The sequence below is a fragment of the Syngnathus acus genome, chromosome 8, assembly GCF_901709675.1.
Source record: "Syngnathus acus chromosome 8, fSynAcu1.2, whole genome shotgun sequence".
Taxonomy (NCBI): Eukaryota; Metazoa; Chordata; class Actinopteri; order Syngnathiformes; family Syngnathidae; genus Syngnathus; species Syngnathus acus.
Window position 1 is genome coordinate 4,697,706 of NC_051093.1, and position 11,604 is coordinate 4,709,309.

Here is an 11,604-nt window from a genome sequence, read left to right on the forward strand (position 1 = left end):
TAAAACTTTTCACGCAGGTGCACTTAACGAGGGTAATTTGGAAAACATATTGGAACGCGGCCCCTCGAGGACTAGAGGTCGACACCCCTGGTTTAAGTGAAAAGTGCCACACCCGCCCTCACCCCCACTTTCTGATTGGCTGTTTGACCTGTGACGTCACACAGACACTCCATGAGGTACACCGCCATTTTCAGGTGTACCTAATAACAGGCCACTTCATTAGGGAAAATCATGGCCAAAGCTTAACTGAAAGTGAAAAGTGCCACACCCGCCCTCACCCCCACTTTCTGATTGGCTGTTTGATCTGTGACGTCATTCGGACAGTCTTTTAGGTACTCCACCATTTACAGGTTCATTCGCGAAGATTCACGAGTGAGTGATAGACAGCGTTGCTGCTATGCCAGCTGACACACGTTATGCCGACATTGATGTTTTGATTTTGCATTTGTTGGATTGTAGTTGATGGTGTTATTATACCGAATGTGTTTGTGTTTGAATAAAAGGTTGAAAAGAAAAATCCGTTATGCCGACATTTGTTATTTTGGGGTACACCAACTCATATAACAACGTAAAACACTTTTTTGTTGTTGAGTTTTTCCTTGCCCTCCTGGGAGTTTAAGATCAGGGGATGTTTGAGAATATTTGTCATTTTTCACATGTCCTGAGTGTTGTTAGTCACCTAAATGTTGAACAGAGGCTGTGATGTACCGAAATCAAATTCCTTGTTTGGCACGCTCAAACATGGCGAATAAAAACTCTTGAATCTTGAATATTGTAATATAAAGCAGTTAACCAAATGTCAGATTTTAATTGGCAAATACAAAAACAAGGAATAAAACACCAGACAAGTTTTAACATGTTTATTTAAAAAAAATATATAAAAAAATAATAATATTTAAAGTACATTTCAAACCAGCAATCCAATGTGAAATTGCAATCGATATATCGGATAACAATATTTAGGCGTATATATGCATACACGTTATTTAAAAACTACTATAAGTGTTATAAAATCAAGATTACCCAAAGAGAAGCATAATCTCCCCGTTGTTGCATAACGGCGCATCCCTTCATGCAATAAAGTTAGCCGTTATCTTGGAGAAAACGTACATAAAAGAAGTGATGTTTCAGTGAGTGGTTCTTTCTTTCCTTGGCAAATCGTAAATCGACATTCTGGCTTACATAGTTGACGCCAGGAGGGAGACGCAACACGTTCACTGACTGATCCGTTGATGCACGGGGGGAAGAAAGGCAGTTCACCCATGAACTCGTTCGCGAACGGGAAAGTCAGGATTCGTTCCCTCACTGATCCGTTCTCGCGATGAACTGGAAATGCAAATCACTCACTCGTTCACTCACAGATCCGTTCCGTTGGTGAACGGGAAATGCAATTCACGACTCGTTCGTGAACGGGAAGTTACGTCATTTTCTTCTTCGTTTTGTTTTACGGCGAGGTGGCACCAGCTTCAATGCGCATTACCGACACCTACTGGTTGAAGTCATATGAACTGAAAAAGGTCTCGTTCACTGAAATGATTTGTTCTTTTGAACGAATCGTTCACTCACGAGCCAACACTAGTTCAAAAGTAAAAAGAGAAGTCCCAATGATAGTCACACACACATCTGGGTGTGGTGAAATTTGTCCCCCGCATCTTACCCATCCCCGAGGGGCGCAGTATGAATGGGTCCCATTTTTATAGTACGAACCGGCCGAGGTTTGAACCCATAACCTTCCCGTCTCAGGGCGGACACTCTACCACTAGGCCACTTCACTTAGCTGTAAAAAGATCAAAACCAACAGAATGCATGAACTCACAACAAATGACTCCTGCAAATCAGTGTGACTTCTGCTGTTGCCTTTGCGAGACCAGATATGCGTCATCATGAATTTACACGATAAATCAGATGATCGGACCTCCCCAGTGGAGGCTCTGACGAATCCCTGAGACCGACTCACCGAACCCAGGTTAACAATCACTGGTGTCGTGGTACACTCGCCTGTGTTGTGTGCAAGCACCACGAGTTCGATTCCTGCATATGACAGTGTGCATGTGTGCGTGCGTGATTTAACAATAAGTCCTCTTCTACGATAAATATAAATAATAATTTGACGGGGTTGTGCGTGTGTGAAAAAACTAAATTTGACAATGCACAAAAACTTTGTGAGATTATGAGAAGACTTTACCTTACATCAATCTTAAGACTAACCCAATTCAGAACTAATGTTAGAAAATTATTCCAAAATATAATGAAACAAGGTACTTTGTGAAGATTAATTTTGCAATTCAAGAATATAATACAGTATGTGACTCGGTAAAACAAAAAATGCTGCCCTCACAATTGAGAATTAACAAATGGAATTGGCAGGAATCAGCAGGAATCAGATAATAAAACTATATAAATAGAAATACTTCTAACATCTGCCAGACATTTTGGAGTATAGCCTAATGTGAAATCACCACGGTAGATCTGCATTATTAATGGGACATTTGAGGTCAGGAGTAGGAAAGAATAGGTAAACAGGTGGTCTTGAGGTCAGAGGTGGGAGTAAGAAGTGTGTGTATGGCATGTGGTGGGGCTTCATCGCACCAAATCCAACTTGAAAGCAGGCCTGCTCGAGCCAGAATCACAACAGACAGAAGCAGTTTCTTCTAAAGTAGTAGACAGTTGACCTGGGTCCAAAGGACCACACGTCGGTATTTGTCACTGGCTCGACTGTGCACTGTATTCGTCGTCCCAAGGTTACGGCCGAGCTGCTGTGTGAAGAGCAAATCAGGCGGCTTATATTTAGCCTCGCAAATGGCGTTCTGTGGATTATGTCTTGTGGCTCTCCGGTTTCGTCTTCAACGCCTCTGCCTAGCATGACGGGGCTGCGGTCCGAGCTATTCAGGTGAGGCTCAGTGTCATGTTCTTCCGCACCGGTTCGTCTTCCAGGCAATTTTTTACTGCACGCTCGGCACACAAACCCGAGGGATAGTTGCGGTCCGCCACCGTCTTCCTCCCGGCGTTGAAAAGCTTTTCCCTCAGCACTCGCACCAGACCAGCAGATCAGCAGCGCCGGAGGTTGTTTCGCCAGCCTACTCTTGGCAATTATGGATGTCCTGGCCTTAGAGGCAAAAAATCCAAACGGTTCCGAGCCCGAGAAGAAGACTTCATCCAGACCCAGACCGAAACCAGCTAAAAAGCCCAAAAGGATTGTTTACTTTGAGGTAGAGATTGTGGATGGGAAGACTAAAGAGAAATTACTGTTGCTGGACAAGGTAAGAGTGTTGGCCGGTATTATTTTCGGATGATAAAGTATTTTTAAATCATTGCATCGAGAGCGCAGATGTTTAGTCCTTGACCTTACACAAGTAAGACAGCTGAAGAATGTGAAGCATGTTGGAGGTTTTATAGTTAACTTTGGCACCTCCTAGGATGACTTTGATGTTCTGTCATTTTGGACAAACTATGACATCATTGCAGTCGTCAAGATCAGTGCTGTTATTAAAACCAAAATTGTGTTTGCCTTGTGATTTCAGGTGGAGCCAACTGCCACTGTTTTGGATATTAAGGCTTTGTTTCACAAATCATGTACGTAGGTTTAAAAGAAGAAGAAAGAAAAAATACCTTTTAATGTTTCACTACAGGTGTGTCCATTTTGACAGATCCAAAGTGGTACCCTGCGAGACAATCTCTACGCTTAGATCCAAGTAGGTGCAACAGGTCAGGTTACAATATCCGGGAGGTCATCGAGAGCCAGATTTTTTTTTTCTTCTCTTCCTCAGAAACAAAGTGTCTCAGGGATGAGGAAGTCCTCCAAACACTTCCTGTGGGAACCACAGCCAGCTTCTACTTTAGTGACCTTGGTCCACAACTCACATGGGGGACTGTGAGTTCCCAACCCACACACAGATTTTGTTTTGATGGTGTCTATAATTGCACGATGATAGTGGCGGGTGTTAAGATACGGATTAAGTTGGGTAAGTCCCTTCCGAAGGGCCAGGTAGCAAATAAACAGTCGACATACTGAGTGTGACACCCAAAAGGCCATTTGCGGTCGTTTGTTTTGCTCTCACCTCCCGCAGTGTCTATTTATCCCGGGACATCTAATCTCATGGCCCCATTTCTCTCCAAGGTGTTTATCCCCCCACCCTCATCCAGGGTTCTTGACTCCCTCACAGTGCCAGGTTGTTGCCCACCATGTTGCTTCTGAACCTTTACATGAGCACTATTTTACAGATCAGAACCAAGAAACTAAGTCAAGATCATCACTTTGAGAGCAAGTCACTGAGATCCAGTTTTTGTGACAGACTGTCAAAATAAATTTGACCTCTGCTTACTTTTTTAGGTGTTCCTTGCAGAGTGTGTGGGTCCACTGGTCATCTATTTAATGTTCTACTTCCGCCTCCCGTTCATCTACGCTCCAAAATATGACTTCACCGCCAGCAAGAACTGGGTCGTACAGTCAGTGTCAGTTTTTTTTATTTTCTTCCCATCATTATATTTTAATTTTTTTTTTTTTTGCGCAGTTCTGCTTGCATCTGTCACTCTTTACATTACATCAAGAGGATTCTGGAGACGCTTTTTGTTCACCGCATCTCACACGGGACCATGCCTCTACGGAACATCTTTAAAGTGAGTCCGCTGTGTGCGTGTCAGCAAAATATGACTCAGCAAGTATTAAATGGTAATCATTGCAGAATTGCGGATTTTACTGGTGTACCGCAGCTTGGATGGCGTACTATATCAACCACCCGCTCTACACGCCACCACGTAAGTGTCATCTTTACGTATGCGCCACTCGAGTTTGTTCATTCAGCAGTTCATACTTTTTTTTTTTTTAGTTTACGGGCAACAGCAGGTGAATGTTGGACTTTACGTTTTCCTGGTAGGTTTAAAATTAAAATCAGTGCTCTGAATATAACTATGTACTCATGTTTTTTTTTCTTTTGCACACAGTTTTGCCAAGTTGGGAATTTCTCCATCCACATAGCACTTCGTAACCTTAGACAGCCAGGTATTTAAATTGTTTGACAGTATATTTGCATGAGTTGAAAATTTATTTCATGTCATCTTAGGTTCAAAATCCAAGAAGATTCCTTACCCGACGAAGAATCCCTTCACGTGGGTTTTCTGGCTGGTGTCTTGTCCAAACTACACATATGAGGTCAATTAGCAATCTTTTTTTTTTTAGTGCAGCTTTTTTGTGTGTGTTCATTAGTGTGTGTATGTGTTTAGGTGGGCTCGTGGATGGGCTTCAGTGTGATGACGCAGTGCCTGCCCGTGGCTCTCTTCACTCTGGCCGCTTTTGTGCAGATGAGCGTGTGGGCCCGAGGCAAACACCGCGCCTACTTAAGGGAATTCAAGGACTACCCCAGCCTGCGTTCTCCTATACTACCATTCATCCTCTAGAGCGCCACGTGTACTTTTTTCCTATCAGGGGCCATTTTTGTTTATGTCCTCCCAGGGTGGTTCAAAATGTATTTCAAAATGAATGCAACAAAGCCCAATTAGAAATTACAGGTGTCCTTTTTCTTTTCAGCAATGTTGTAATTGTTTTGACATTTGCATGGCGATCTGCGTACTGTAAATCTCTAAAGGTCACGGGATGTACCGTCAACGTTTTGCTGCTTAAAGTCTTAAAGTTTGCGGTATGCTAGCTAAGGCTATTGAAGAGCCTCCTGAAGGTGGTTTGTTTGTATTGATTAATTTACCGACTGAATACAGTCAGCATGTAACATGGCTTCATGATTGTGTTCACGCTACAAGCGAGACGCTTTCTTCATCTGTACCGAACATTGCCAAACAAAAATTAAACCGATAGGTCAAACAGGCGTGAACTTTATTTGTGACTCTTGTCGGAAGCATGGACTGATTGATTTTAAAATTAAAAAAAAAATGCTACAAGCTATGGAATGTTACACGCTTCAAATGAATGACTTGTATCACAACACGAACAAAGCGGCAGACGATTAACACTGAAAATATTGCATGTGGTCCACCGCGTTGGCCTTTTAAATCTTCAATATTGCCTGTTTTGTTTTTTTATGATCAACCACGTGTCGCCGCTAACAAAACGCAATGAGGTACATAACGAGAGAAATGAACACGGAAGGTCACGTGTTAGCAGCTACGCCAGGAACTGGATGTGTGTACACGTAACACGCGAGGGTTTTGTTTTAGCTGCGAGACTTTGGTGGGAGTCAGAGGCGAAACGCGTCGCAGTCAGAAAGTCCACAGGAAGTGCACGTGTGGCTTTTCTTAAAGGGCCACTGCTCCTTTTGCACGGGGGAGAACGAGGATCATGAGAGGTAGGATGATTGTTTTGTCACAGGTCCTTTCCTTCCTCCACACGTCAATATATGCATCGTGTGGCAGGATCCTAGTGGAAGAGTTCACTCGCTCTTCCCCCGACGTAGTCCGTGCCTACCATCAGAGGTCGTCGCACTCCAGGAAGTGGCTCCTTTGCAGCACCTTGATGTGGCGCTCGTAGATTTTGAGCGCGGGCCCCAGTCGGATGGAGAGGCCGGTCAGAACGTCGCTGCGTTGCATGAGCAGCAGCGACTTGCCGTCGATCTCCTGTGGGCGGACAACCAATTTAGCTCCATAATGACCACGTGGACGTACGGGAACGAGCACCCACCTGCGTCCTGAAGGCCAGGGCCTGCTCTGGAAAGCCAGCATCGGCAAAGTAACTGGCCACGTCGGCCACCGTCCACTGCAGCAAGTTTTGACTCAACTTCTCTTTCTTCACCGAGCTGCCAACGCAGAAAGACGACATGAATTTTGTTTCTACACATTATGAGAAGGTTGACGCTCGACTTACAGGTCGGCGCTTTTATCGTTGCCGTTCACGTGGACGCTCTCGGCTTGTGTCAAGGAGGCGAGCATTTCCGCGTTCTTTTTTAGAGTGCCTGTTGAGGGAACGCAGGGCTCAATCATACATTATAACTACTGCAAAGGATAAAAAACTATGTCTGAATGGTGCCATGCTGTGAATGCACAATTGAATGCGCAGATGTTTAGTTTGTAAAACTAAACACACAGCAAAAATAATTAATTGAAGGCTACATTTTCCATAAGGGAGAAAAAAACCACTTTTTTTTTTATTGTGTTTTACTGCCCCCAGGTGGCCAACTCGTCCACACCAGAAGGCGTCGCAATGAATTAATCAAGCTGCAGTTTCTTTCTTCCTTTGTTTTCTTTTGACAAACTCACAGTCGTTCGACGATGACAGCACCTGCACTCTAACCTGGGACGCATCTCCGCTCCTCTCCTGTGTGACGGGAAAAAAAAAATCACGGAGAGAGTCAGGTCGGGTCGAGCAGGAAACAGGAAATGAACAGCAGAAACGGGTCCGTGTTACCAGTTGCACGGCGTAGTCGGGTACCAGTTGGTCCAAGAGGGGGCTGCTGTCCTCCATCTTCTCCTCCTCCTTCAGGTTGTTCTTGGGAGCGCTCAGGCAGATGGCTACAGGGTGGACTGTCACTGGACATACTAACAACAGAGGCACAAATAAGTCATAAGTGTAGCAAATAATGACAATTTATAACGCCAAAAAGTGTATTCTCAAACTACTTACTATTTTAAATAACCCGACACCTCCCGAAAGAATGTCCCCACTAGCTTAATGCTAAAGCTAATTAGCATCTACATTACGGCGCTTTAACTGCCTCCAGGTGGCGGGGACAACAGAAGGTACCTTTATCTGTGTGCATTCCAAGCTCCTGGCGCTCCACCGGGCAGCTGGCGACACCATTGGTCCCGTTGGCCAAGTTGTTGTATGTGAGGGACTTTGGGCTGGAAGCGGGCAGGGAGCTGGGCCTGGCGGTAGCCATTTGGAAGGAGATGACGCAATCCAGACCGGAGCCTGGGGCCGCACCAGGGCTGCGACCCGGGCCGGGAGCGGGACGAGCGTGAGAGGGCGAGCAGGGGGCGGACGCTGCTCGCAATACCGCCGACGTGGCCAAGCACACGGGGCCCGGTGAGGGGAAGGGTCCGTCCTGGCCGTCCCGGCTCTCGTCGCCCCCTTCCTCGTCCATATTGCTATCCGTGTCCATGGCCATGGAGGTGTCGGCCTGGAAGAGTTAAGAGTGTATAAGAGTTCACTTTGCACATTCTGCATATGGCATATGACTTGTCAGGATTGTTTTGTTGCGTTTGCATAAAATACATTTGGTCTGCAATTAGTGCAGTGTTCATTCTGGGTGGATGTTAGTCTATCAACAGATAGTTTTCTGTTTGTAAATGAACTGCTCTTTTATGTATACCATACTGTACGTCGTGTTCTTCCATCTGTACATTGCACGTTTTTTGTACAACTGTGGAAAGTATATTAAATGTTACTGAATGCGAGTAGCTCCTCTGCACGTTTGCTCGTGTAAAGGTAGCTCACTGAAGATGAAACTACTTTTTGGTTTCTGTTACTTGCCGTTTGCAAAACACGAACAACATGGTTGAACTGTGCTGTGCAGGTCCTGGAAGAAAAGCCTGCTCTTCCCCAGTGCGTTCAACCCGAAGGGATTGTTGACACGACTGCAGGGAGCTGACTATCCGAACGCGTCTGAAAAATACTCGTGCACATGTCGCAATTTGACCCCAGTGGAGGTAAATCATTAGCTGTGACTCACGAGCCACACAACTTTGGAGAAAGAAGGGAAAATAACGAGTTGATGGGACGTTTCTTGTTCGACGGGGCGGCTCGTGAACGAGCTTCGCTGCTGCGTGTCGAGGAGCGCGCCTCGCCTCGCCGCATTTCACACAACTTTCACTACCGCCCCTGAAAAAGCACCAACCGAGGATCGTGTGGCGCTAAAAACACACGCCGATGTGATCCTCGTCGGTGGATGCATTCATTCTTGATCGCTACAACGCAAGCGACAACATATAAAGAGCCGATGGGAGGTGGTTTGAGTTGTTTTTCGCACATTTCCTACGAAGTGCGCACTCAGTTCGAATGTCTCGCCATTGTGCGTGCGTGGTGCGAGCGAAGAGGGCGTTTTGTAGGAGGAGGAGGAGGGGGGGGGGGGCTTTGAAGCGACGCGCATGCAACCCTAATTTGGCGTTTGGACGCGTCCGTTATCGTACACGTCCCGTTCACACATTGGGTGATCCAATATATGTGTTTTGCATCACCTTTTTAAATTATTTTTACGGGGACTAACTCGACGTGATCACGGCTTAACCCACATCGGACGGACGGCCACGTCCATCCAGTCGAGCAAGCAAGCAAGCTTGTTGTTGTCGCTTACAATTACCAACCACTTTTACATGGAAATGCTCCGATAAATCAAAACACAGAACCGCGCTCTTTCAGTGTCCGATAATGCACACAGAGGGTTGCCGCGTCGCCTCGTCACGCGTCCATCGATAAAAAAATAAAATAAAAAAAAGTGACGCAGATGGCACTTCACGGCAGTATAGCCACGGGATAAGTCGCTCAAATGTGACTTATTATAAAGTGGATGGCGCGTTTGGGAGTAAGGGAGGAAGGTTTGTATTCTCGTCGAAGCTAAAACGTGTCTTAAAAACACATGACGCTGAAAAAAAAAGAAAAAGCAACAATGTCCTCGCGTCTAGTGTATTTTTTGGCACTTTTTACATCTGAGTCCCTGGTTATTAACGTTATACGAAGACAAACGCGTATGCTGGATTGTGTCAAAATAAAGGCCGTTTTAGTGAGCTTGAACTTCAGTTGTTTAATTGTGAAACTCGACTTCGGGGTTTGACTCGCTTATTGAGGGCGAGCTTGACCGACGCCCGACCATAAGCTCCACGAACGCTAAGTTTTGGGCTGGTTTTGAGCTCAAATAGCTGTTTCTGTCGAAAAGCACACCCTTTAAACAACTCGTGAGTGTGTTTGGCTGGATTTTAAGCATAAACGAGTGGGTAATGCGCGTTACTGTGCTCGCACGCGCACCTTCTCCCTCGCCCCCTCCACCTTCTCCTCCCTCCTTTCTGTCGTCCGCGGTAGCGCTCAACCGCCGCTCCCCGTTTGCGGCATTCCTTTTCTGGGTACACTCGCAAACCACTCCCCACGCAAGAAACATTAGAGACGCTTAGAGATAATGTTTTAAAATAAAAAATAAATAAGGGATGCTGTGATGTGTTTTGTCTCCCCACCTGTGAAGGAATTACTTAATTGTAAAAAAAATAAATAAAAATTACTACAACAAGAAAGAAAGAAACGTGACTTACCTCCTCCTCGTCGTCGTCGTCCGGGTCCGCGGGGCCGAGCGCGCTATCCCCGTTGCTCAAGTCCGAGTGACTGGCGTCGTTTACGGCCGCCACAGACGTCGCCGTTGCCGCCGCTGCTGCAGAAGACGCCGTCACGGCGTCGTCCTTTTTGCGGCACCTCCTTTGAACCTTGGCGGCGTTCCGGTACGAAATGGAGCCCTTGTAGTTGACTTTGAGCACCGTCTGCTCGCGTATGAGCTTCTCCAGCTCGCCGCACGTTTGGTCGGGCTCGCACCCGTGACGCCGCCGGACCATTCGGCAGATTCGCTCCAAGTCCGGTCGGGCTTTTCGCGACCGCAGAGAGTCGATAGTGTCCAGTATCCACTCGCGGTACTTGGCGTCGGACATTTTCCTCCTCTTGTGTTATTAATTTTTTTGAGGGGGGGAGTGGGGGGTATAAGGGGGTGTCTTGCCTCTCTAGTGCGTTAGTTGCAGCGGCCGAGAAGCGGAAACCTTCGTCCGTACGCTTGCCTGCGTCTGGCTCGTGCGCTTAAGGTGGAACGGCTGAGTTCCAGGCCAAAAGTTTCGCCCTCCCTTTCGCTCGCTCGCACTGCTGGGTGGAGCTTACGGCGACGCGCGACTAAACAAAGTGGGGGCACGTTTAGCGAGTAAGAAAGTGAGCGGGAGGACGGGTCGTAATCTCGTCACGCTACAACGTGTTTTGAATGACACATGACGCTCGGAGACAGTCGACAATGCTTCAGGTACGGCGTTTTAGTTTAACTCGCCGGTTGTGAAGCAGAACGTAACACAAACACGTCATTCCGGGACGACGTTTCAAAATGAATGGCACGACCCTGAAATTGTATTTCCAGTGACTTCAATTGTGAAAAACAAAGCAGTTCTTCTCCGGGTAATATCGGGCTAGCTTGCTCCACAGAGTCGACGCAGCCTGCGTCTACTGTGCGCTTAAGGTGGAACGGAAAAGTTAAACGGCACAAGTTTGTGTTGAAGCGGCCCACACGGCGACGCGTGACTAAAACAACGCGGCGGCACGTTTGGAGGCCTTGGTAATGGTTGTAATCTCGCAAGGCTAATACGTATCTGAAATAGACGTCGCGGCGAAAACGGTCAACATTAATGCATTTACACGATTTGCAGACTGTCTCCACTTCACGCTCCCTCGTTGATAAGCTCAAGCTATTTCCGGCACGTCGCGTTAAAATAAAAGTCGAGAAGATACGGTCGCGTTGATGTATCTCGTAATGTGAAATCAAACGCAGCCGATTTCCGGGTTTGACACGCCAGATGCGTCCAAGTCGTTTCGCAGTCTCGCAAGCTTTCATTAAAACGTATTTGACTAAAAATGTGACGCTAGAAGACAAATGATACAACAACGTCCGCTTGGCCTTTATTCTCACAGCGTTTTCCTCAAGACGATGCCCC

The 11,604-nt window shown here is 46.4% G+C and overlaps 2 protein-coding genes across 3 annotated transcripts; one reads left to right on the plus strand and one right to left on the minus strand.

Moving 5' to 3' along the window:
• The first annotated feature begins 2,448 nt into the window (after nucleotides 1–2,448).
• Nucleotides 2,449–5,816, plus strand: LOC119125894 (very-long-chain enoyl-CoA reductase-like). Its single transcript, XM_037256863.1, has 11 exons — nucleotides 2,449–3,260; nucleotides 3,522–3,573; nucleotides 3,648–3,692; nucleotides 3,768–3,871; nucleotides 4,331–4,446; nucleotides 4,512–4,617; nucleotides 4,683–4,755; nucleotides 4,827–4,870; nucleotides 4,942–4,999; nucleotides 5,061–5,149; nucleotides 5,221–5,816. The coding sequence occupies exons 1-11, from the start codon at nucleotides 3,093–3,095 to the stop codon at nucleotides 5,392–5,394; spliced, it is 1,029 nt and encodes a 342-aa protein (XP_037112758.1). The 5' UTR covers nucleotides 2,449–3,092; the 3' UTR covers nucleotides 5,395–5,816.
• Nucleotides 5,808–11,429, minus strand: samd1a (sterile alpha motif domain containing 1a). Of its 2 annotated transcripts, none has more exons than XM_037256827.1 (7): nucleotides 10,183–11,429; nucleotides 7,685–8,060; nucleotides 7,349–7,479; nucleotides 7,201–7,258; nucleotides 6,809–6,896; nucleotides 6,626–6,740; nucleotides 5,808–6,561 (listed from the first exon to the last, which is right to left on the minus strand). In XM_037256827.1, exons 1-7 carry the CDS (start codon nucleotides 10,564–10,566, stop codon nucleotides 6,415–6,417), a joined length of 1,299 nt encoding a protein of 432 aa, XP_037112722.1. In that variant the 5' UTR covers nucleotides 10,567–11,429; the 3' UTR covers nucleotides 5,808–6,414. The 2 variants fall into 2 exon arrangements, with proteins under 2 accessions (XP_037112722.1, XP_037112721.1); XM_037256826.1 differs by having other exon boundaries at nucleotides 10,180–11,423.
• Nucleotides 11,430–11,604: the final 175 nt, after the last annotated feature.